We start from the raw sequence: 27,999 nt of genomic DNA on the forward strand, positions 1-27,999 counted from the left end.
TTAACTGTTTTCAGGAGGGAGAACAGGTTTACAGTTTTGGTGCTCCCTTTCCAATAGGGCAGGAATGCAACCAGATACATGACAGTTCAGGTTAATTTCAAGATAAATAGATATTTAGCAACAAAAATAAATCAGATATGCTCTCCGGTAGTTGAATCTTATTTGATGCATAAAAACCTTATTGGATACCAGGAAACACTACTTGCATTAGAATAATGATTTGCTACAGAACAGATAAATTGGCAAATAGGATAAATTCATTTCAAGGTCAAACTATAAAAGATCTTGTATAAAACCATAAAACCATTTTCATTGGGATCATTATTTGTTCCTAAATCCCTGGTCTTTTTCAGACTAAATTTGTTTTTCACAAAAGATTATGGCAATAATCTCCAGATTGTTCAGGTGAGTTCGACCATTAAAGATCATTAAAAAGAATTTTAAACCAGTAGCTAGATTGAATCATCCGACTGGGAAGAAACACCCGGATTAAAAACTGGAAAGTTGAGTTGAGCAGTGCGCGTAAGAACATGTGCGCGACTGCGCAATGCAGAACTGCCTTTTCCAACAGGTGCCTTTGAGAGATTCCTCTCTCAGAGCTATTTCACGCATTCTCAAACCGAACGTCAGAAGAATGATGGAAATACTTTTCCTCAACATGTCATAGATCATAAAATAATACGAAAACACCTTAAACTGGAGTAAAACTTTTGTGCGCTCCCATGAGGATTTACGCATGGAGAAACGTTCGCTTTTATGGATATAATCCATACACATTCTATTAACTGATATCGTTTTCTTTTCTTTTTTTAAATCAAATGAATTAATCGATACTGATTCTGAACAGAGTGGTTTTGTTTTCCTGCGCTGGATCTCCCCAACGTGATCCTATCGTATATGGGAGTCTCCTCTCCAATTCTCCAACATATGTGATCGATTGGATTGATTGGGAATACAACTAGCTCTTGACAGGGACACTGTTTTGCTCTATTAATAATGACCATCACATTGAGATCTCCAAACTGATAACTTGGGCTCAGGTGAAAGTCTGAACTTGAGGACGATGAAGACAGTTTCATATATTCTTGCTGCGTTGATCTTCTGGAACTCAGGTGAGCCATTTCATATAGTTTAGGCTAAAATAAATACATTGCTGGTGCAATTGGAAATGTTTTAAAACGTGTTGCAGGATTTTGAGTTAAACGTTTTGGGAAAGAACTTCACAACACGTTACGGTTGTCTGATATTACTGGAAGAACTGGTTTTTATGACAAATTGAGTGTGATTCAGTGTGACAGACAGGCGCTCCCTGCTCGCGCGCACGCACAAACACACACACACACAAACTGTGTGTTATACGCAGAGACTTAAGGAGTGTTTTCTGGGTTGATGAAGTTGTGAGAATAAGGGTGTGATGAATCTGAGGGTGTTGTCAACGTAACTTACATTTTTGAGTGTTTTCCTGGTGTAGGAGGTATTCATTCAGCTGTATACATGTGTGTTGATTCAGGGTCACTGGTTCTGAGCATGTGATACAACACCAGACACTAAAGGCGTGACAAAAGCAGATAGAACCCGTTAAAATAAAGCTGTGGGTGCTGCATGACTCGACGCGACACATTTCCAAAAGTAGCTGAACTGATACCATGTTCTATTTGTGACGTACTCCAAGCGCTCGCGCGCAGTGTGGACACAGTTTAAGACATTCCTACATCACCATCCTTTGCTGGTCCTTTCTACATTCCTACAGTCATGAGTTAGGCCTGTTGCCCTCTGATGTTAGAGTTTAGGGTCAGAACCTTGAACAACATTCCAGTCAACCAATTATTTTGAGATTTGAGACCAATATTGTTTTTTATGATAATTTTGGTTATTATATACTGATATTCAGAACCAGACAGAATCCATTTTTAATTATTGTAAGGCGCTTAACAATCGGTTTCTCTTGGCAGACAGTCCTAGATTATGACTGATTTCTCAACACTTGGTAGATTTTGAACTGTAAATAACAATAGGCTAAAGATAATATATTTCTTATTCATACATAGACTAGAATTATTTTATGATCATTATTGTCCGACATTCACAACCAGACAGAATCAGTTTTTAATTATTTCTTTTAAATTATTTTTTACTTTTTTGACACAATAAATGATCATTATAGCCTTCAACAATACAAAAAACAAAATGGTGTTATTGTTGTTGTTAATGCCATACTGTACATATATGGTATGCTAAATTATTTTATCATCTAGATGATTGCTAGAGAATAATTGGCTGTTAATAAAATAATAATAATTAGGTTATAAAAAAATACATTATTACCAGTGAATACCGTTTTTATTTGTTATTCTTCAGAAATCCACCAAATGAATATATCAGTTGACATAATATTTAATAACCGAGTACACTAATGAAGTTCTTGTATTAGTAAAAATATCTGTAACACTTTCGATTAGGGAATACATGTTCACTATAAAGTAGTTGCTTATTAGCATGCATATTACTAACATATTAGCTATTTATTAGTACTTATAAAGCACATGTTAACGCCTTATTTAGCATGACCATATTCTACATCCCTTAAAGGTGCTAAAGAGGATGTTTTGTTTTATACATTTTTGCAATATTACTTGTAACTGTCTTTACTAACTGATAAAAGACTATTTATTAGGTGCACTGAAAGGAGTAATATTAATAAGCAATAAGCGTTTCTCAGTCGACGAAAAGATCTTCTTTATCACATTTAACCCTACCCCTTATCTAAACATAACCACTACAACAACCTACTTACTATCAATAAGCAGTAATTAGAAGTTTATTGAGGGAAAACTCCTAGTTAATAATGAATATGTGTTCTAAACTGTTACTAATATCAGTCAAATCAATTAGATCTATCTCTGCCATTAATGCCAACTTATTTAAGGCTAGTATTAGGCAACAAATGACAACCACTATAAGGATGTTGACTCAGGAACATGTCATACTGGGGTAAATCATGTTGTGTGACAGTGAAAGTGGATCTGTGTCAACAAGGATATGTCTGGGAGGCTTGTCATTACTCTTCATTGATGTAATGCTCTAGTCTTTGCAAACTGGACAACTGACTGTTGTGACTGCATGGTCAAGGATCTGGGCTACTGACACAAAGATCAATCCAGAGTTACTCAGTGACTCAGAAAAAAATTAAAGGGATTACAGCCCAATCACTGCCCTGAACTGAGAAGCTATTAGAGTTAATAGATTATGACCTTTTTATTTAACCCTGAGTAGATACAGTTGTAAGAAAAAGTATGTGAATCACTTGCAGAATCTGTGAAAATGTGAAAAATTTTAACAAAATAAGAGAGATCATACAAAATGCATGTTATTTTTTGTTTAGTACTGTCTATATATTGTCCACAAGAAAAAAAAAAAAAAAAAGCAGAATTAATAAAATAAAAAACCATTCAAAAGTATGCGAATCCTTGATTCTTAATTCTGTGTGTGGTCACGTGATGATTGTTTTGTGATGGTTGTTCATGAGTCTCTTGTTTGTCCTGAGCAGTTAAACTGAGCTCTCTTCTTCAGAAAAAATCTCCAGCTCCTGCAGATTTTTCAGTTTTTAAGCATTTTTTGCATATTTGAACCCTTTCCAGCAGTGACTGTATGGTTTTCAGATCCATTTTATCACACTGAGGACAATTGAGGGACTCAAACACAACTATTAAAAAAGGTTCAAACATTCACTGATGCTCCAGAAAGAAACACAACGCATTAAGAGTTGGGGGGGTGAAAACTTTTGAATTTGAATATCAAGGTAAATTGTACTTATTTTTTCTTCCGGGAAACATGCAAGTATCTGCTGTTGTTTCCAGAGGGTAGTACTAAATGTAAAACAATGATATTTCAATAAAATAAGAAAAATTGGGACATCTTCACCCTGTTCAAAAGTTTTCACCCCCCAACTCTTAATGCGTCAGTGAATGTTTGAACCATGTTTGAGTCCCTCAATTGCCCTCAATGAGAAAAGACGGATCTCAAATTCATACAGTCACTCCTGAAAAGGGTTCAAATATGCAAAAGATGCTTGAAAAAACTTAAGAATCTGCAGGAGCTAGAGGATTTTTATGAAGAACAGAGCTCAGTTTAACTGCTCAGAACAAACAAGAGACTCATGAACAACCATCACAAAACAAACAAACAAAAAAAAAAAACAGTCGTAGATCATCAGGTAGCCACATACAGTATTGAGAATCAAGGGTTCACATACTTTTGAATGGGGTCATTTTAATAAATTCTGCTTTTTTTGTCTTGTGGACTATATATAAACATCTTTTATGTAAAATATCTTACTCAGGACAGTACTAAACAAAAAATAACATGCATTTTGTATGATCTGTCTTATTTTGTTAAAATTATGCACATTTTTTATTCATACATGTACGCGTGACATCCTTGTTTGTACTATATATTTATTTTATTTTTTAATATATTATTTGAATGGTTTTGTATTTCAATGCAAAATTAGCTTGTAAGTAGATCAGCTTATTCACTCAGCTTTGTGTTGAATTGAGTGTTTGCTTATGCTTGTCTGCCACCCAAAAGTAATTAGCCCTGAGACACATAACGAGTTGAGCAGCATATCTACCTCTCTTCCACAAACGCTCTTCCAGACACATCTGTTTGTCTCTCACCCCTCTTCCTTGCTCTTATTTTGTTATCCAAATCTCTGCCCATGTCTGCTTCGCCTCTCTGTTCTCTGTGCCAGTTCAATAGAGTGTTAAACGGTTCATGTTACCACCGTATTGAAGGTAACAGATGACCTCAGCCAATGTGGCCCAACTTTCCTTTTACTGCAGGTATATTTCATGCAGGTATATTTCTTGAAGGTGTTACTTCTATTCTTTTTAAAGCCCTGCTTGAATCGCCTTAAGCTGTATGATATATGGCATAGTATTTTTTTGGTCTGGTCCTTTAACTTGTGGTCTCATCTTGCTATTCAGTATGTGATGTCACAGTTATGCTACAAGGAACTTGGTCTGGTGGATTTTTCTTAACATTGAAAGCAACACAGAGCAATACATTGTAAAATACAAAATGTAATGACATAGTCATTTAAATACATAGTTTTACAGCTGAATGACTAATTCAGGGATGTTGTCTTACAAAACTGCCAGGGGGAGGAAACTTAATATTCTATAATAAAACTATAATATTCAAAAACTTTAAGTAAAATTTAATTAAAATGAATTAAGAACTCTTTATTTTTTATTGCCAACATTGAAGACACCTGATGATAACAAGTAAAATCACTGAAGGAAAGAGAAACACACAGATTAACAGAGGTTTAGATGTTGATTTTATTGAAAAAGTTTGCTCACCATTATGGTAATCAGTATTTCATTAGTTTTTTTTTTCTTTTAAGGAATTGATTAGTTTAATTCTAACTCAATTCTTATATGTTGAATTTAATTAATAATATTGCTTGTAATCTGTTGCCACAATTTTCATTGAGTAGAATATTACTTTTTACAGTGAAGGTCTTCTCGATTACTAGAAACTTCCAAGTAGGTGTGAATTGGAACTAGTTGGAACTAAACTCTGCAGGACTGTGGCCCTCCAGGAACTGAGTTTGAGACCACTGATATATGTCTACCAGCCACTTTATTAGGTACACCTTCTAGTATCGGGTTGGACCCCTTTTGCCTTCAGATCTGCCTTAATTCTTCATGAGATTCATGACATTCCTCAGAGATTTTGGTCCATATTGACATGAAAGGATCATACTGTTGCTGCAGATTTGTCAGCTGCACATCCATGATGCAAATCTCCTGTTCCACCACATCCCAAAGGTGCTCTATTGGATTGAGATCTGGTGAATGTGGAGGCCATTTGAGTAGTGAACCAGTTTGAGATGATTTGAGTTTTGTGACGGTGCATTATCCTGCTGGAAGAAGCCATCAGAAGATGGGTACACTGTGGTCATAAAGGGATGGACATGGTCAGCAACAATATTTAGGTAGGCTGTGGCATTTAAACGATGCTCAATTGACCCTTCGCAAAGACCCGCCCCCCTTAGTTACTGTTGCTGTGTCCGGCAAGCCATGGCGCTGTCACACCACACAGAGTGAAAAATACATTGCAGAGCAAAGAGGACACTGACAACACATCGACAGACAAGACATAGCAGGTTACTTATGATATTAAACAAAGTCCCAGCTTTCAAACTATATGATTTGTGAAATGTTTTGTGGCTCTTTAATGTGTCGTGACAGATCTCTGTAGTGCCTCAGCTCAAGCAGCTCGTGAACCGATCATCTCTTCCTACTAGTTCATTTATAGCATCAAATAAACATGAATGAACATGAGAAGGAATGTTGTTTCAAAAGCGGAAAGATGTCAGTACACACCATTTTTCAAGTTCAAGTCCACCGAGGTCAATCTTCGTTCTCCTGACTGCTTTGTTGGACAAAATGGCGGATTCGGCATTATGATTGGTTAGATTGCTTGTCAGTTAAACTCCTGGCGAAGGGTCAATTGGTACCAAGGGGCCCAAAGTGTGCCAAAAAATATCCCGCACACCATTACACCACCAGCAGCCTGAACTGTTGATACAAGGCAGGATGGATCCATGCTTCCATGTTGTTTAAATCTGACCCATCTGAATGTCGCAGCAGAAATCTAGACTCATAAGACCAGGCAACATTTTTCCAATCTAAATTGTCCAATTTGGTGAGCCTGTGTGAATTGTAGCCTCAGTTACTTGTTCTTTGCTGACAGGAATGGCACCAGTGTGATATTCCGCTGCTGTAGTTCATCTGCTTCAAGATTTGACATGTTGTATGTTCAGAGATGCTCTTTGCAGACCTCGGTTGTAACAAGTGGTTATTTGAGTTATTGTTGTATTTCTATCCGCTGGAAAAAGTCTGGCCATTCTCCTCTGACCTCTGACATCAACATTGCATTTGACATCAACATTCCCCCACAGAACTGTCACTAACTGGATATTTTCTTTTTTTTTCGGACCATTCCCAGTAAACCCTGGAGATGGTTGTGTGTGAAAATCCCAGTAGATCAGCAGTTTCTGAAATACTCAGAACAGCCCATCTGGCACCAACAACCAAGTCACTTAAATCACCTTTCTTCCCAGTTCTGTCATGAAACTCTGAATGGTGCAGACTGATGGTTCAAGCTGATAATAATTACAACGTTAACTACGTGGCACAAGCTGATTGGTTCATGTTGCATCTTCAGCCAATGAGCTTGTTGCTCAACGCCTTTAAATGGCTGGTTACATTCACTATAGCAGCTTCAGAGTTCCTCTAAAACCCTTCATCTTCCCCAGCTTCACCTGTATAGATCTGCTATGGGGTTATGGATATATGCTATTTGTGCATCAGCACTATGTCTTACACGCAGCAGCATATCAGTGTATTTATTGACAGTAGCAAGTTCCTGTACTTGCTCTGCTGCAGCAGCGTAGCAGATCTATTCCACCAAGACCAAATACATTAAAGGGGTGGTTCAGTGTTTTTTTTTCTAGGCTTGATTGTGTTTTTGGGGCGCAGTTTAACATGTCTTAATGCTTAGTTTTTTTTTGAAAGCACTGTATTTTTCATATATTTTACCTTTATTCTACACCTCTGTTTCCATTGTCATTCGAATGATTCGTTTGACTTCCTGCTTCTATGAAGCCACTCCCTCCGAAATACGCAGTGTGCTCAGATTGGTTAGCTGGCCCAGTGTATCCAGAGCTATCGTGATTCGCTGAAGCGTCCGGAAACGCCACGCCCCTTACCATTCGTAGTTAGTGCTTTAGAGGAAATGTAAATAATGGCGTTTATATTGCTGTATCAAATTGAGCTGAATCAGAACCAGATGAAGAGGGTAAAGCAGAACCTCTGCAATCACAGCTTTTAAAGGACGTTTATGAATAGTATTTCATTTTGTATTTGTGTTATAAGTGTTTAGATATTATGTCACTGCTGTTTGTTAGCTTTCAATATACAGTTTCATCCTGATTCAAGCTTTACTGTAGCCGAATACATGACTGAGAAGTAGCATTTTTGTAAAGGTATCGTTTAATTTATAGCATTAACAACTGTTTTTCTATGAACATAGAAGTTTGTCAGCGTTTGTAGAATTTAGCTAACTGGTTAGCAAAGCAAAAACGCGTTGGTCTTTGTTTACATCCTTGATACAACCAAAAAATAGCAACAGAACTAACATTATACGTTTAAAAGACATGTACAAACAATAAAACGTACTTACAGTTTGAAGCCAATAAACAGCAGCTTCTGCTTTTAAAGTAGGAACTGCTTCATCTTTCAGTAAAAGCCTTTGTGTAAATCCAGCATTAAACTCGTGTAGATTCTGGAAGATGTCTTCAGCGCCGCATCCAGTGTAGAAAATATTACTGATTATAATGGGTTACATTATATCTCTTGACGCGTTGCGCCGTGCCGCTCGCGTCCGGTGTACACAACTCTTCCGCTTCCACATGCTGCGCCACATGTTGCGTGTTCCCGGGGTGAGTTTTGCAGGGTTTATGATGTCACCAACCCGGGAAGAAGCTGGTTGTGGTCCAAACCGGTTGTTTCAATTTGCATTGAACTTTCAGCGCTGTAACTTTGCAGATACTGTTTATGTTCAAGCAGGAACATTACACACTAACTAAAGTTAAAAAAGTGAAATCGCATTGAACCACCCCTTTAACTTGTTCATAACCCTTAACATGCTAAAAAAAACTTCATGCGTATATAAAATCACTGCTCTTCCACCAGTTCTTCCACTATTTATGGTTACAACATTAATTCAAATGAAGTATAATTACAATATGTTTATCAAACAACTTCCAGCATGGCTCATCAAATTAAATTTGTTTCTTTTACCATATTGTTGTTGCCAGAATGTTGTTAAAGCATTCTGCTACTCTGTCTTTCTCTCTTTTAGCAGCCTGTGTAAGTGGAGAACAAGAACCATTTCTAGAGCCCTCTAAGTCCCCCTGGGATCTGCAGTCTTTGGCAGAGGAGGAAACGCGTTTACCCTGTCGATTCAATGTATCAAAGAGTGAGATTAAGGTGGTGCAGGTGATGTGGGTTCGAGTGAACTCAAATGGAGCTGAAGAACAGATTATCACTGCTCATTTCAGTGAAGGACAGACAGGTAAAACAAACTTTTTTTGTCTTTTATCACAGATGTGAAAACTTAAATTGTTGCACATTTCGTATCATAATTTACTCTTTTACCAATATCATTATCACCAAAGAAAAAAACCCTTTTGAAACCTTTATTTATTTATTTATTTTTAAAGTGTAACTATAACAGTCTCCTCTCACGGAATCATTTTAAAAATGTATTTTACTAAATAGTATTACAGTTTGCTCTCTGTTTAATCTGATTGTTGGCTCATCCTAAATCTAGTAAAGTAACTCTACATGTACTGTACAATTCAATTCAGTTCCTACTTTCGTTTCTGTACTCATCTTGCATTCATTTACATTGAATCATTAAGAATGTTTCTTCCAAAGTGACTTATATTTCACTTTTGTAAAGAAACATGCAATTTACAACAATTTATAATACAGGAGCCAACAGAGCAGAATATTGCTTCTTCATTTTAATTTTCAAAATGTTTTTGTCTGTGTGTGTGTGTGTGTGTGTGTGTGTGTGTGTGTGTGTGTGTGTGTGTGTGTGTGTGTGTGTGTGTGTGTGTGTATGTGTGTGTGCGTCATTCTTTGTCATATGTGTCACTGAAACACGTACAAAAAAAAAAAACTGTCATATGGTGGATGTGACAAACACATTTTTTTCTCTTTCTATTTCTCTCTCACAGAAAGCCCTGCATATTCAGGGCGTGTGCGATTCCAGACCAGTGATCCAATAGCAGACTCTGCTCTGATTATTATGCGCACAACTTCTGCAGATGAGGGCAAATATGTCTGCAAAGTCGCCACCTTCCCTGCTGGAAACTTTGAGGCAAAGATTTTGCTCACAGTATGGAGTAAGTACATTTAATCGGTGCTATATAGGCAAACAAAGACAACAAACTTCTGTCATACAAAACTCTGACTGTTCATATTTAATATATTGGTAAGTGTTGGGAAAGTTAACATCTTTGTTGATATCTATCAACTAATCAGATTTGAGGGACAAGTTTACAGCTTGTCAAGTTTAGGCGTACAACCAGGGTTAGGTGCTTCTACATCAGTGTTATTCATCTGTCATTTCCCTATGATTTTAAGGATATCTTATGGGTAGGGTTAGGACTACATTTTCAGACACAAAATATGTTGATCCAGGAACTTGTCTTACTTGGCAAAATCACGGTGACCTACAATATTTACAGTTTTTTCCAATTGCTAACACACAATTTTTCAAACTAGTCTGGTTTTATCAAAACACTTAACACAATTCACAAAACCACACACCCAAACTGCAAAATACCTCATATATCCTGCAAAATGAAGCACTGCAACCGAAACTACACAGAGCATTATCAAAATCAAACTTTTGCATGAAATGGCACACACTTCATTCATATTACCAGATTTTTGCCTAACCACCTACACACTGTTGGGCATAATGAAAAGCACCCCCATCTTTAGTATGCTTTGCCATAATACTAAAATATGTATCAGATTGTTCACATGCACAGAAATATTTGCAGATACACACACATGCTGTTGCAACATTTTTATTTTTTTTCCTTCACTACAGTAAACAAGTCAGTACAACATAAGCACAGCAGATATATTTACATGGGACTGAACAAAAATATTCTTACAAAAAAAGTAAACTGAAAAAGAAAATTTCTGAAAAAAAATATATTACAGTAAAAAAAACAAAAAACAAAAAAAAGGAAAGAAAAATTAGGCAGCATCTTGCCGCACAGCCGGGTCTGGCCACAACGCCTCGTCAACATCACAGGCAATATCTTCCCTTGCCAGACATCGAGGGAAGAAGCGCCTTGAGTGCCTTATCCATCCATGAATTGCACCCACATCAATCTCATCACATGCCTCTTCCATGGCCTGCACAAGAGGCATGCGCACAAAGGGCTGCCGGTCGTATACCTTCCACCGCCATGCCGAAAAGAATTCTTCTATGGGGTTCAGAAATGGTGAGTATGGTGGGAGGTATTGCACGAGAAATGTTGGGTGGTCAGCAAACCAGTTTTGGACTGGGGCTGCACGATGAAAGCTCACGTTGTCCCATACTACAACGTACCGGTTTCTTTGATGGTCTGCATCATTCATACGCTCTGGTGGTATGAGAATGTTGTGAAGTCTGTCCAGAAATGTGAGAATATGGGCTGTGTTGTATGGTCCAAGTTTGGCATGACGGTGGAGGACACCATGCATATTGGAGATGGCAGCGCACATTGTGATGTTCCCACCACGTTGGCCAGGAACATCTATAATGGCTCTGTGGCCAATGAGGTTTCTCCCTCTTCTTCTGGTCTTTGCTAGGTTGAACCCAGCCTCATCTATAAAGATGAACTCATGTGGGATTGCATGAGCATCCATTTCCAGTACTCCCTGAAAACAAAGAACAAAAATCAGTCAATATGGTGTTATCCAGTACACTGGGAAACAATGTTGTGTGTAGTGTACTGCAGTCAATATAGTACTTACATCCACATATGCTCGTCTGAACTCTTTGTTTCTTTGAGAGTTTCTCTCAAACGGCACCTTATAAAGTTGTTTCATTCTGATTTGGTTTCGCTTGAGAATGCGAGCCAATGTGGACAGACTAACTCGTTGAATGTTGTTGAATAAGGTGTTGTCTTGGATGATGTGGCTTTGAATTTCTCGTAATCTGATTTCATTATTTTCCAAAACCAAGTTTACAATGGCAGCTTCCTGTACCCCGGTGAACATTTGGCCCCTTCCTCCACCATGGTGTCGTCTCTCAGTCCTTTAGAAAAAATAAAATAAAAATATATATAGGGCTTGGACAATGCAGCCTAAATATTTTCCCCCACAGTAGAGTACATTGTACAGGAAACTTGTACAGTTCATGAATGGCTGATGTCATACACTAAGTAAACAGGTGTCACCCAACTGATACACTATGACATGGGGTATACTACATGTGTACTACATGAAATTTTGGTTACATACCTGTTCTCCAGTCTAAAGGTCCGGATGACAGAGGCGACAGTAAAACGGCTCAAGTTTGGCTGCACTCTCTGTCCAGCCTCACGCATTGTCAACCCATGGTTGATGACATGATCTACTAAGGTTGCTCTGATTTCATTTGAAAGTGTTTGTCTTCTTTGGCCATGAACTCCTCTACCTGCTCTAACCCCTACCTCTCACTCTTCCTCCCCCTCTTATTCTCAACCTCCCTCTTCCTCTTCCTCTTCCTCTTCCTCTTCCTCTTCCTCTCTCTGCAATGTCTTCCATTGTTGTTGTAAAAAAAAAGGTTCTCACCTGGGGTCTTTTCATAGTGCTTACATCCTGATTGAAGTGTTAACAATTAACCACTGAGGTGTTTGGCCAGGTGGCACATGTAATTGGCCAATTAGCTCATGTAGTGTCATTTTGAATGGCAGTGTTTTGAAATGGCAAACATGTGACTTTATGTCAGATTGTTGTGTCTTATGCAGAGAACTGTATTTAGTGAATTTAAAAAGTGCTATTTTGAAATGCAAAATGTGTGTAAAACAGAAAAGGTGTTTAGACTTTTGGAGACTTGAGAAGGAGTTTTGCTCTCTGTGTGTCAGTTTAAATAATTGTGCTGTGCATGTCATTTTAGTGTGTTAGCAATTGGAAAAAACTGTAAGAAGTAACTGTAATTAAATTACAGGGGAAAAATCACAGTAATCCTTACTTTACTTTTTCAAGGGAAAAGTAATTAAATTATACATTACTTAGTAATGCATTACACCCAACACTGATATCGGTACGTTGGAAGATCACAAACCCAACGTTTGATTTTCTGCATACACTCTGGTCCACATTGTATCTTTTTCTGGTCAAGAACTGCCTGCTTAGACAGGAAAAGCTTGTCTGACTAAAACAAACCAGTGTGACACCATCAATCTCTTGCAGTATCTTCTTCAAATCATGCGAAAAAACGAATAATAAAACTTTTCATTTAATTTAGATTAGATTTGATCATGGGTGTCCAGACTTGATCCGCGAGGGCCAATGTCCTGAAAAGTTTAGTCTTGCCTCAACACACCTGACTGGAAGTTTCTAGAATGTCTACACTCTAAAAAATGCTGGGTTGTTTCAACCCAATTTTGGGTCAAATATGGACAAACCCAACTGTTGGGTTAAAAAATTAATTTAGAGATTTAACCCAATGGTTGGGTTTGTCCATATTTGACCCAAACTTGGGTTGAAACAACCCAGCATTTTTTAGAGTAAGACACTGATTTCAAGTGTGTTTAATTGGGGTTGAGCTGAACTCTGCAGGACAGTGGCCCTCCAAGAGCAGGATTGGACACCGCTGGATTAGATTTAGTGAGACAGAATTGATTTGAGTCTTATGTATATGCAGCAACCCTGCAGCAGTTAGCGATTAAGGATTTAGCCCCCAGGACAAGGAATGAGTAAACCTTTGATTTTTTTTTTTAACATAACTCGTGTCATTTCATTCACCATCCCTTTCATATACCTAGACAACCCGTTAACCGCAAGGCTAGTGCTGCTTTGATGAATACATTGTTCCCAGAATAACACACTAGTATTGTGTGAGTCAAAGGGAGTGATGATGGAGGTATCAACATGACAGTGTTCATTGTTGCTGCGATTGTATGATCATACAATAGCTGCTGCTTTCTCCTTCGGACGTATTGTTTACGATTGTGTTCAAGTACACGGTTAGAAACAGGTAAGCAAACAGGGATATTTTATAGTTTTTAAAAATCATGGTGAAATATCTGCTATAATATATATCAGGCAATGTTGGTCCTGAAGAGTTTAGCTCAAACCCTAATCAAACACACTTGAATGAGCTAATCAATGTCAATCAATCAATCAATCAGTCAGGACTTAATAATTTATTTGACCCATCCCTTAGAGCCTAACCAACCCTTAAACCCACCCATACCACCAAATCTGTCCCTAACCTTACACATATCCCACCTCAATAGCAGCAAAAGTGTTTTGCAATACAAAAAGGTGTTATGAACACAATAAGTACATTGTACTTATTTTTTGATGTAAGTACATAGTAGTTAAGGCCACCTAATATAAAGTGGTACCAGCTAATTTGTTCTGTGAGTACTTAATTGTATAGTTTAAATTGTATTTATCATGCTTTTTATTTGTTATTTCTTATTTATTTGTCATTTCATTTCACAGCTAAGCCCATAACCTCCCTGGATCCATTCATCCTGGTTGAGGGCCAGTCATTCCGTCCGGCTGCTACATGTCGTTCAGTGGCTAAGCCAATGGCAGCCCTCTCCTGGGACACAGAACTCACGGGTCAGAGTCAGAACCGGAGCTTGGATGGTATGGTGGCTTCAATTCAGTTTTCCCTCCACCCTTTCCGTAGCATGAATGGACAGAAGCTGGACTGTCTGGTCTGGCATCCATCTCAAAATGGCCCCCAGAGGATCGCCAATAAACTTGTAGTACACTGTGAGTCTTAATCTCTTACATTTTTATGAAAATGTTTCTTACAGAAACTACTGTATACGGGGTTAATCTCTCAAAGAAATGCTTTGAAATTATCAAAATTATGAAATGTGATAAATGCTTAAAAATGTCATGGAATTTTAGCCTATTTATATCTGGCATTCTTTCCCCCTTGAATTCTTATTACTGTAATTAGAAAAAACATTCCCGTAAGACGATAATGAAAATCATACTGTACAAAAACAATACATTTAATTAAAATCAGCATAAATTAAATGAATTGAGTACTAATTACCATGTGTACTTTCAATAGTACTTTACAAATGTATGTTTATAAATTTACTTTTATACTCAATATTAGAATATTTTAATATCTAATTTAAATAATTTCCCCCCATAATAGTAATAGGAATGTTTAAATTGACCTTTTTTCTTCTAAGAATTGGTATCACTTCATTACTTTATTTAAAATAAAACTTCTTATTTCTTACCTTAACACCCAAAAATGAAAATTCAGTCATTTATTACTCACCCTCATGTTGTTCCACACCTGTAAGACCTTCATTCATCTTTGGAACACAAATTAAGATATTTTTGATAAAATCCAATGGCTCAGTGAGGCCTCTATTGCCAGCAAGATAATTAAAACTTTCAGATGCCCAGAAAGCTACTAAAGAAAATACTTTTTGTGCGCCAAAAAAAGAGAAAGGCTTTTCAACAATTTGTAGTGATAGGCGATTTCAAAACTTTACGAATTTTGGTTTTAAATCAGTGGTTCGGAGCACTTATCAAACTGCCAAAGTCATGTGAACTATTGAAATTTCGAAACACTTATGACGTAACAATGCCTCGTTTACTGAAATCACATGACGTTGTTGCTCCGAACCACTGATTTGAAACAAAAGATTTGTAAAGTTTCAAAGCTTCATGAAGCAGTGTTTTGAAATCGCCCATCATTAGATATTGTTGAATAAATTCATTATTTTGTTTTTTGGTGAACAAAAAGTATTCTCGTCACTTTATAATATTAAAGTTGAACCACTGTAGTCACATTAACTTTTTTAAATATGTCTTTAGTAGATTTCTGGGTATCTGAAAGTGTTAATTATCTTGCTGGCAACAGAGGCCTCACTGAACCATCGGATTTCATCAAAAATATGTGTTACAAAGATGAATGAAGGTCTTACAGGTGTGAAACAACATGAGGATGAGTAATAAATGACATTATTTTCATTTTTGGGTGAACTAACCCTTAAGTTAGTCCTAGACTAAAACGCATGTTTGAGCTGTTTGAACTGAAAGCAACTTGTACTGACAGATCTTAAAATATGTCAGTGCCATTGTTTTGTCTCAAAATGCACACCAGTAATGCTTTTTTTCTAGGGTACTTTTATAAAAGATACTCAAATGCCCTAATTGAACTAAGGCTTAATCCTGGCTTAGTCTAAGCCCTGTCTGTGAAACCGGGCCTTAGTGTCCATAATTTAACTTTTTACCTGCCAGTGCAAACCACTTGCCAGGTTATACACATAAGTACATTCACATCAAAATAATTTTAATGTTGTCCTTATGACTGATATACTGTTGCGCCACAAGTCTTATTAGAGTCACATCAATCTTTATTACATCGCTGTCTGTGTATGACTCAGAAGGATTGTGAATTTTACAATGTAAACCTAAAACTCTTTTCCTGTTTACTGCTCTTGTGAAATTTAAATATGATGAAACATCATTTCACCTCTTTATATCTACGTATGTAGCTTCCTTCATATGTGTTTTGACCTGTGGACATCTGTTTATTGTCTTAATCGATACTATGACTACATTGTTATTCTCTGATTCATCACGACTTGAGCTACAGTCATAAAAACATTTTTGCTTTGGGAAAACTTAGTAGCAATAGTTCACTCAGAATGAAAATTCTGCAATCATTTACTCACCTTCATGTCTTAAGAAACCCCTTTGTTGTTCTTACTTCTGTTGAACTCAATAGGAGAAATTCTTAAGAATATCCTGGTTGTTGGTTTGTTTGCTTTTTTCTTTTTTAATTCAGTTATAAGAGTCTGAACTTTTCAATGAATCTATCATTTCATTAGAAAACAAATCTGAATGATTCATTCACAAATTGTACTGATGCAGTTCTCGATTCAACTTGGTTACATTTCACTAGAATAGAATATTATAAGTTAAATTTGTCTGCTCCTCCCCTAAAGATTTCATTTGACTTATATCTAATTTTATGTGCAACATTTTATGATATTTTATCGGTGCTTTTACATCCTTTTTAAAGTCGGCATAAAGTGGAAGTCGCAGTTGTCTTTTCTTCCCTATTGTTACATTTACTGCTTCTCGAATGAGGAAAAAACTTGATTTTGTCCATGAGGAATTGATTGGATGGTAGTGGTTTGCTATTGGTCGATCTCACGTGACTGACAGGTTGTCCCGCCCTCACGCCAGTAAACATTTCATTAGAGAAGGGATGTCGCTGCAGGAGGGAGGGGAAGTTACTTAAATTAAAGATTACGAGGGCACATTAATTTTAAAAAAAAGGTGATGTGCATGGATAAATCATTTATAATAAGCTTGAAAGCTGCAGTCCTCATTCTTTAATTGTATAATTGCCTGAAGAAAAACTACATTAATTACAAAATTTCTCCTGTTCTGTTCCACAGAAGAAAGAAAGTCATGTGGGTTTAGAACCCATTGCTTTAATTTAATTGCACAAATTGTGATAATTCATATGCATGTTTCATAATGTCACTATTAGAGTTTGTACTGCGTCAACAACAGAAAGGATCAGGTGAATGTATTGATCAAACAGGAAGTTCATCACAAGTTCAAAGAAGAGGCTGAAAAGTGAATTAGACACCTAATTTTTAAAATGCACTGTTGTGTATGTGTGTTCATGTGTGCGTACAGACCCTCCGAATGCACTGATATCTGGCTACGAGGACAGCTGGCATGCTGAAATGCAAGGTGCCACACTACAGTGCAACGGTGAAGGAAATCCAAAACCTCACCTATTCAACTGGACGAGGTAAAACTACATGTCTTTCACCTGTACGTTTCAATCTGTTTGTTTGTCTTCCTGACAGCCTGTCTTGTCAGTTTAGTTGTGTTTCGGTTGGCTTCTCTATCAGCATGCCAGAGTAATCTGTAGGTGTGGACGAGAAGGTTGTGGCCTAAATTCATGAGCGAATCTAGTTGATCAAATATGGAGATTGTTAGGAAGTAACAGTGACACTGAGAGGTCATTGAAATACACAGCAGTTGTTTTCGCATTCATGAACAAGTCTGAGGTAATTAGTCACAATCACACACCTATTTTCTGGCATTTTTCGGGACGAGTGACTAAGGGGGTGTAGACACGGACTTTTAGATGATCACGCAATTCCTGAGACAAACATTCTCTGGTTTTCTCCTCCTCTCCACCTCTCGAGTGGGGAAACCTGTTCTCTGGCTGCTCGGTGTGAATGCAAAGTAAATGAAGTAACTGTGGCCTGGTGTCGTGTTGCGACTTGCGCGGCAAACAGACATAGTGAATTTTCACACGGAGGGAAAGAGCAGGGGGTGAGAAAAGGCTGATGAGGGGGAGAATGACGATGGTGTCAGGAAAATTTGCCTGTGTGTCATGGGATGAGTATCACTACTGTCTTCATGCAAAACACACTGTGCTATATAAAAACATACTGTAACATGTAGTTCCTGGTATAAGCTGTGGACAAAGTTCTCATTGTCTACAGAAACACTGTGTGGGTCTATTTGTGATTTTAGCTAAATTAATGCTTATAAACTTTTAAAAAGGTGGAAAAATGTGTCCCATATATCAAACTAAATAAGGGGGATACCAACATGCTTGACAAACTACACTGAAAAAACTGATGTAGAATAAATTTTTTACTTTTCCAATTGCTAATACATTTCAAAAATAATTACAAAGAAATGGCAAATAAGATTTAAAGTTGCCATCGAACGTCTTTTCACAAGATGTAATATAAGTCTAAGGTGTCCCCCGAATGTGTCTGTGAAGTTTCAGCTCAAAATACCCCATAGATGTTTTTAAATTAATTTTTTTAACTGCCTATTTTGGGGCATCATTAACTATGCACCGATTCAGGCTGCGCGGCCCCTTTAAATCTCTCACTCCCTGCCCTCCCGAGCTCTCGACTACAAGTGCAGTTATACAGTGCATAAACAAAGTTCACACAGCTAATATAACCCTCAAATGGATCTTTAAAAGATGTTCGTCATTCATGCTGCATGTACGCGTCGATTCCTGTGAGTATAGTATTTATTTGGATGTTCACATTTGATTCTGAATGAGTTTGAGGCTGTGCTCTGTGGCTAACGGCTAATGCTACACTGTTGGAGAGATTTATAAAGAATGAAGTTGTGTTTATGAATTATACAGACTGCAAGTGTTTAATAATGAAAATAGCGACGGCTCTTGTCTCCGTGAATACAGTAAGAAATGATGGTAACTTTAACCATATTTAACAGTACATTAGCAACATGCTAACGAAACATTTAGAAAGACAATTTACAAATATCACTAAAAATATCATGTTATCATGGATCATGTCAGTTATTATTGCTCCATCTGCCATTTTTCGCTGTTGTCCTTGCTTGCTTACCTAGTCTGATGATTCGGCTGTGCACATCCAGACGTTAATACTGGCTGCCCTTGTGTAATGCCTTGAACATGAGCTGGCAAATGCAAATATTGGGGGCGCACATATTAATGATCCCGACTGTTACGTAACATTCGGTGTTATGTTGAGATTCGCCTTTTAAACAAATGAGATTTATATAAAAAGGAGGAAGCAATGGAGTTTGAGACTCACTAGATGTCTTTTCCATGTACTGAACTCTTGTTATTTAACTATGCAGAGGTAAATTCAATTTTTGATTCTAGGGCACCTTTAATTAAACATGAAATTTTGAGAAAGACTTTATCACTTTATTTCGATGGTCCACTTTAGACATTCTATTAACTATAAGTAACTTTGCAACTACATGTCAGTTAGCAGTCATTTGAGTATTAGTAGACTGTCTGCTTAATATCTGCTAACACTTTATTTTGATGCTCCACGAACAGATTTTGAGTAACTTTGCAAGTACATGTCCACTAACCCGAACCCTAACTTAACAGTGTACTAATACTCTGAGAGTTAGTTTACAGTATGTCAACTAATACTTTGCAAAACAACAACAACAAAAAACAACCCAGACTACATGAAATTCAGAGTTTTGCATCTTGTCAAGCTGTCACTTAAAGGGTTAGTTCACTCAAAAATGAAAATTATGTAATTAATTACTCACCCTCATGTCGTTTCACACCTGTAAGACCTTCGTTCATCTTTGGAACGCAAATTAAGATATTTTTGATGAAATCCGACAGGTATATGACTCCTTCATATAAGCAGCAAATTAACCAACACTTTCAAGTACCAGAAAGATACTAAAGACAAAAATAGTCCATGTGTCTGCGATGGTTCAACCTTAATTTTATGAAGAGACAAGAATACTTTTTGTGTGCAAAAACGAAACAAAATTAACGACTTTATTCAACAATATCTTCTCTTCTGTGTCATTATACACTGTTTACGTCCAGCGCTTCCTCTTTCTACGTCAGAATGCTGAGTCATTATTGGCTGGATCCTGCATCAGCATCACACGCATGCGTCGTGCTGCTCACCTGAACAGCGTTGGCCAATACTGAGTGTAGAACCTGGAAGAGCTGAACATAAACAGCGTATGATGACACAGAAGAGAAGATATTGTAGAATAAAGTCATAATTTTTGTTTCGTTTTTGTGCACAAAAAGTATTCTCGTTGCTTCATAAAATTAAAGTTGAACCACTGCAGTCACGTTGACTATTTTAACAGTGAGTGCCTTTCTGGAACTTGAAAGTGATGGTTAAATTGCTGTCTATGGAGGAGTCATATACCTCTCGGATTTCATCAAAATTATCTTAATTTGCCTTCCGAAGATGAATGAATGTCTTACGGGTGTGGAACGACACGAGGGTGAGGAATTAATGACATTAATGACATCTTGGGTGAACTAACCCTTTAATGTCAAATGTGTAAAAAACTGGATCCTGAAGCAAAACCAGTTGTAATCACTGCGTTCCTAACACATTTGTGTTTGTGTTTAACTGAATGTTAACTAACCACATGACATGTATTACAGCTGTATGTTAACTTTCAAGAATTAAGCATTAATCATTTGTTATGCACTGAATCCTTCGGTTTAGATGACCAAAGCGTTCTGTTGTTTTCAGTATGTTTTTTTATTTGGGGGTTGAATTGTATTTCTTTGTTTATACAGGAAAGGTGAAGCTCTACCAGAGGGTGTGACGGTGGACGGCGGCACTCTGAGCTTTTCTAGGCCCCTCCTCTTGACAGATCAAGGAGATTACATCTGCACAACCACCAATCTGGTGGGATCTGGAAGAGCTGAGATTTCAATAAGTATATCAGGTGTGTATCCCACTGAAAACCCTTCACTCATGTTGAAGTGAACCCTCACTCATTGCTGTCATCTAGTGAAAATATTATGCAACTGCGTGTCTCATAACCTATACAATTAAAGCAATATAGTTAAGCTGAGCTCATAAAACAAAAGTTATGCTCTGTGAGGACAAATAAAGGCACCATAAAGAAGCCTATATGATGCATACACTATATTGAATACAACTGTAATTGAATGTACTTTCCAAAAAGTATAAGTGGCTTTTGTTGCATGTTTCTTCCAGATTTGCCTATTGAGCACACAACAGTGAACTACATGCTGATGATTATTATTGCCGGTGTTGCTGCAGTGGTTGTTCTCACTCTTATCATAGTAATAATTTCAGTAAACCGCCACTATAAACGCAAGAATCAACAACTGGCCATAGAGCTGAATGAAAAAAAGTAAGAAGTTTTGTCTTTCTTTCTGAACACAGAATCATTTACATGACTGGTCTGAATATGAGAGTCCCTGTACTTCAATCTGTCTGTGTCTCACTCTCTTTTTAAGGGAGGAAATCAGCACTCTGTCAAGACAAGCCTCGTATAGGAGAGTCAACTCAGGCAGCACAGACAACAGATACTCGGTAAAAAATCCATATACACACACTTTAAAACTGTTTATTGATGATTTGGTTTGGGATAAGATTTCTTATGTTCATCAAGGCTGCATTTATTTGATGAAAAAAATCAAATAAAAAGAGCAATATTGTGAAATATAAATAGAGATTAAAATTGCTGTTTCTATTTTAATATATTTTAAAATGTAATTTATTTTTGTGATGCAAAGCTGAATTTTCAGCATCATTACTCCAGTCTTCAGTGTCACATGATCCTTCAGAAATCATTCTAATATGCTGATTTGCTCAAGAAACTCAAGCTCAAGATTATGAATGCAGAAAACAGCTGTGCTGCTTAATATTTTAGTGGAAACTGTATACCTGTATACCTGTAATTTTTTCTTCAAAAAAATCAGCATATATAGTGTGTATATATATATATGGTACAGTAGTGAACAATATGTATTTTTATGTGAATATATATACTGTTTTATTATTTCAAACTTGCCATAATCTATAAAATATTTTAATATGAACTGGAACTACTTATACTATCTTGCTTTAAAGGATTAGTTCACTTTCAAATAAAATTTCCCTGATAATTTACTCACTCCCTTGTCATCCAAGATGTCCATGTCCTTCTCTCTTCAGTGGAAAAGAAATTAAGGTTTTTGATGAAAACATTCCAGGATTATTCTCCTTATAGTGGACTTCAATGGAGCCCAAACGGTTGAAGGTCAAAATTACAGTTTCAATGCAGCTTCAAAGGGATTTAAACGAGCAATAAGGGTTTTATGTAGCGAAACGGTCGGCCATTTTCGAAAAAAAAATGTAAATGTTTATGCTTTATATAAACAAATGATCGCCTTCCAAGTGGTTCCACCACAACCGCACTTTCATATTCTTCAAAAAGCTTACGTTGTATGTCCATACGCCTTCCCTATTGTACTTATGGAAAAAATGGAACTGGCGTCGTGTTTGTTCTGTAAGTTGAATAGGGAAGGTGTAGGACATTCAGCGTAAGCTTTTTGAAGAATACGAAAGTGCGGTCCAATTTTATTTGAAAGTGAACTAATCCTTTAAAATAAATGCCTCCTTATTTGCCTTTTTTTTTGGCTTAAGTATCTAATTACCTTTTGGGTCAAATGTATATATGTAAACAAGGATGTATATTATTTCTCCCTCCCTCTCATTTCGCTGTCTCTGTCTTCTTTTAAAAAGGACGACAATCATCCTTTAAGAGTCGAAGGGACGATACGCACAAGTCTCTCCTCACTGGTTCGTCTCTCTTGTCATGTTTTTAAAAAAACACATTTTTATGCAGTCACACTCTGCAATTGTTTTATGTTAATAAATGAATAATCCAATTTTAATTGTCTTCACAAGTATATTGCTTGTGTTTTGTTTTCCTCTCATAAAACACATAAAAACCTTAAATGTTTACTTTCACAGGATCGTCCTCGCTCTAGGGATAGTCGTTCCACACTAGGAGGGGTGGATTCACTCGGTCGCCCTGCAATTTATAACACATCCAGAAGAGGTCGAGACAAAATGATGGAGAGATCTGATAGGGACTCCACTCGAATGATGATGATGGAGTCTTATGAACAGGACAGTATGTCACAGGTATGAATGAGATACATTTCATGTGTGGTTGACAGTAGCGGCCTTTGCTGTGGTTCACCCATTTCACTTGAAACAGGCCTCGTAACAGAAAGCACCTCTGCTTGTGCTCAAAAAAATACACCCGAGGCCCGCCATCATGCTGTGCTCTAAAGGGTGATTAACAGGCTTGGAGCAAAAATACTGCCAAAAATGAATAAAAATGCCCCCAAATCCCTTACGAAAAAGAAGTTTATTCAAATGAGCTATTAGTATACTTCTTTTAAACTAAAAATAAGATAGTTTGATACTTTGTCTACTTTTTATATACATCTCGGAAATGTATTTTACGTACTTCTGAGAAATATACTTAAAATTGCACTTAAGTATACTTGACTTATACTGACAGAAAAGTCTAAGTATATGTGGCCTATAATTGGACTTTTGATAGAGATATACTTAAAAGTATATTTAAAAAAGTATAGTATAAAATTACATTGTTTAAAAATATTGATTTATTAAGAAAACAGATATATTCCTAATTCTGAGTATCTGTACTTATGTGTAATCTAGTCCACTGGTAGTGTACATAGGAATTTACTTCAAATCTACTTCACTCTTTCTTCACCAATGACTGAATTTTCAGGCTATAAGATAGGGGGCACTGTTACGCATCTTCTGAAAGAGTACAGAACCGTCTATGGTACAGAATCTCTGGATCAAAACGCAGGAGAAGAAGAAGCTGAAATAAGCGATAGAAAATTACTACATTAAACAGCATATAAATAAAAACTGCCAAACGTTATGTGGACTGTGAAGCTTTGGGAGTGTTTATGGACCTCGATCTACTCCATCTGTGTTTGATCGTTCGGAAACCCATCTGGACACAGTCTTTGACAAAAATGCAATTTTCGCAGCTTTCTGTTTAAAATGTTTCCTTTTTTAAAATGAAACTTACCCACATTTAAGTGTTGATAAAAAAGGATTCATAAAGCGGGAATAAAATGTTTTTTAAATGGAAAAAGTTAAAGTACAGTTAAAGGTATTTTAAGTATAAAAAATAATACCTAAATAGGAACATAGTAGTATACTTAAAGTGCAAAAATAATACATAAAAAGTAAGTGTGATGTTACGTTCACTTAAAGGTGCTCTAAGCGATCCTGGGTGGAGTAACTTCCTGTTGATGTTTGAAGTGTTGTCAAACAAAACAGAGGCTAGCTAGACCCTCCCTCCACCTCCTCCTCCTCCTCCCCTCCGTTCTTCCTGAAACAGTCATGAACGCGCATTTAAAATCATTCTTGTCGGTTATTGGCTGAAGTATGTTTATTATGATTCGTGGTCCAGACTGCACCAGTTTGTTTGTATTGCCGTTTTCGGAGCTTGTGGCGACTACAGAGACCGCGTTTTTTTTACAGTGTGTTCAGGGAACAGGCAGCTAGCGGATAGTGAGGAGATGTTTGCTGTATGTGACAAAAAGTGTTTTGGCCTAAAACGCGTGACATCGCTTAGAGCACCTTTAAAGAAAACTTACAAGTATACTTGTACTAAACTAGTAGTTTATTGAGAGTATATTTCAAAGTGTACTTTCATATACTAAAAATGTACTACTAGTATTAAAATAGTAAACTACTAGTATGCTTATAAGTTCAATTGTAGTACAGATGCAGTACAAATGAGAAACGTAGCTGTGAATTAGTTGTGTACTTAAAGTTTACTACTGTTACACTTATAGTACACTTAAACATATAGACTTCGATTGGGCCAATTTAGTCCCAAAAAGTATTAAAATAGTACACTTACAAGTTTACATTGATACTAGTATACTTAAAAAAAATATACTTGAACATTACTTAAGTATACTTGATAAAATAAACTTGAAGTATACTTTTTCGTAAGGGAATCTATGGTGGCAAAAATTTCTCTGTATAAGTTAAAATAGATAATAGTGTAATATAAAATAGAAAAGGGTCATTTTAAATTGCAATAATAATTTACAATACTATTGTATTTTTTATCAAATACATGCAGCCCGCCAGTTTGTTTCTTCTGTTGCACATAAAAGAAGATATGTTGGTAATCAGACAGTTGACGGTAGCCATTAGCAGTAGCCCCTCACTGCAGAACACTCGAGATCCAAGGGGCGGAGTCGGATAGGATAAGGTATATGGAAAGTGGGAGGAGTTGGATCTAGAACTAGGGGGTGGAGATGGGTAGGTTTAGAGCCGGGGGGCAGAGTCGGGTAGGTTTAGGGCTATGGAAAGTGGGAGGAGTTGGATCTAGATCCCGCCCCTTGGATCTTGTGTTCTGCAGTGAGGACCATCTCGCCATTAGTCTTACGTAGCCTAGTTTCAGCCTCAGACGTCATGCCCACTGTCCATTGGATGAACATCTGATGCAAATGGCACACTTAACTGGAAACACTTCAGGATTTTAGAAGTCGTCACCTGGTTGGTTGAATTCTACAGGATGTCTGGGAGACGTGTGTGTCGCATTCTTTAATGGTCCACCTGGAAACAAATGCTGTGATGCAAAACCTTTGAAAATTCTGAAGTGTTTCTAGTTAAGTGTGCCATATGCATCAGATGTTCATCCAACAGTCCGTGGGCTTGATGTCTGAGGCTGAAACTAAGTAGCAATTGACTTCCATAGTATTTTCATTCTACTATGGTAGTCAATGGCTACCGTCAACTGTCTGGTTACCAACATTCTTCAAAATATCTTCTTTTTTTGTTCAACAGAAGAAAGAAACTTATACAGGTTTGGAACAACTTGAGGTTGAGTAAATGATGACAAATTTTCATTTTGGGTGAACTATCCATTTAATGCTGTTTAGTAATACTAACACAGTGAACATATGTTTATCACATAAATGTGCATGAAAAGCTGCACATAATCACCATTTACAATTTTGCTATACAGGAAACCCAACTTCTCCCTCCTCTCCACCCCTCTTCTTATTCAATGGACCAGCACGTTGAAATTGGTCGATCTCGGAACGGCAGTGCCATTCTCCCGGCAGAGGGGAGGCCGCAATCAGGAGGAAGCACCAGAGGGGGCAGCAGAGGGCATCACTCACCTTTAGTGTCTAAATACCCGACTCTTACAGACGAAGAGGAAGAAGATTCCGTTAGCCCTACGGATTCAGGAGTCCACAGAGGTTTAATTGAGCCTGATGGTTTTGAAAACGGCGGCAGCGAGACAACGAGTTCTCAGATATCTGAGGCGCTATCCAATCACTTTGAGCACACTAATGGCACACTACGGCCCAAGTCTAAACCCAACAACATCCTGCTCCCGGCCAACGCAACACATTTCCTCCCACAGCATAGCCCAACTATGCAGAAAGCTCAGATCGTTTAGTGTTTGTTTGGAAACATCTTGCATTAGAAGAGTCTTACATTTATCTGCATTTAAACTCAGTTGATGTTACAGGAGAAGGATGTGCTCTTCTGTAAATTCACTCTTCCAAGGGCTGTGTCTTGACAATAACTTACCCAAAAATGGATCTATTATATAAACTTTTACATGAGTACATTCCCAAGATGGCAAAAACATGGACAGAACTATCAGGCCATCATCTAACCAAACTCAAACCTGAAAAACAATACCAGCATTACTCAAATAGTCCCTCAAATAGTTGCATAATCCAGTATGTATTCTGGAACTGGGACGCTTGAGCATTATGGGGCACAACATGTGTTTCAGGTACAGATTAAGCAGACCACCAGAGTTGAGCTCCTCTGTGTGACCAGGGAATGGAATTAAGATCTTTTTTTATTATTATTGCAACATAAGGCTTCACTTGAATTGCTGTTGAGGGAGAAATACTACATGAACAGTTTTCTGGTCAGTTAATCCTTCACTGTGACTTTATGACCTTATTGTCTATAATCCAAAATGATGTAAAATGGTGTTTTGAAATGTTATTTTTTTTTAAATGTGTATTTTGTGTGTTTTGACTGGAAACTACCCAGTGCATGAATAGTATTATGAAGTATTGGATTACCATATTTTGAGAATGACTCCTGCATGTTCACAAAATGTAATTGCAGGAGTGACATTGTCTTTGTTTACAACATTTAAACTTCAATATGTACTAAAGCTTTAGTTTTAATAAGTAGGTAGTGTTACTGCAAGCTCCTGAGATACTCCTGTGACCTTTCTATCTAACAAAATATAAAGCCTTAAATGGGTCCTGATGGTAAGTAATTTTGGTGTTTTCAGTTCACTGCATTGTATGGGGGTGGCCTTAATGACCAGTTATTAAATCAAAACTAATTATACTGCATGTATCCATGTTAGATTAATTTCAGAAAACACAATGTTGAATCAGGACATCATCATTTGGTGCTTTTCAGCCTAAATCTGAACAGCAAAATCTAAGGTGTGGTGATTCACCAAGAAATATGTGCCATATTAACTATAATTTCCACCAAAATAATACAGTAAAACAGTGCATACTTTGGGATTAGACACCACCATTTAAAAAAAAAACAGAGAGAAAAAAAGAATGGAACCTAATATAAATTTAGTGTGTTTCCCAATATTAACAGTAACAATTGTATCAAGTATGCAGGGCTACCAACTTTTGAGTTCAGCTTGGAGTGGGAATTGATGGGGAGGGGGGTGGTATTGTCACAAATTTCAAAATTGCAAAATGTTCCTCTATATAGTACATTTTCTCATTAACTATACAGTTTATGGACATTGAATAGCTTTACTTAGGTAAATGTAACGTTACGTT

At 37.0% G+C, this 27,999-nt stretch overlaps 1 protein-coding gene across 1 annotated transcript; it reads left to right on the forward strand.

Moving 5' to 3' along the window:
* Positions 1-622: 622 nt before the first annotated feature.
* Positions 623-27,766, forward strand: nectin4a (nectin cell adhesion molecule 4a). The gene is made up of 11 exons (XM_067400927.1): positions 623-1,112; positions 8,935-9,147; positions 9,818-9,985; positions 14,301-14,579; positions 17,496-17,613; positions 20,911-21,062; positions 21,338-21,497; positions 21,604-21,679; positions 22,874-22,930; positions 23,105-23,278; positions 26,175-27,766. The coding sequence occupies exons 1-11, from the start codon at positions 1,064-1,066 to the stop codon at positions 26,613-26,615; spliced, it is 1,887 nt and encodes a 628-aa protein (XP_067257028.1). The 5' UTR covers positions 623-1,063; the 3' UTR covers positions 26,616-27,766.
* Positions 27,767-27,999: the final 233 nt, after the last annotated feature.

Source organism: Chanodichthys erythropterus, chromosome 11 (genome assembly GCF_024489055.1).
Source record: "Chanodichthys erythropterus isolate Z2021 chromosome 11, ASM2448905v1, whole genome shotgun sequence".
NCBI classification, from domain to species: Eukaryota; Metazoa; Chordata; class Actinopteri; order Cypriniformes; family Xenocyprididae; genus Chanodichthys; species Chanodichthys erythropterus.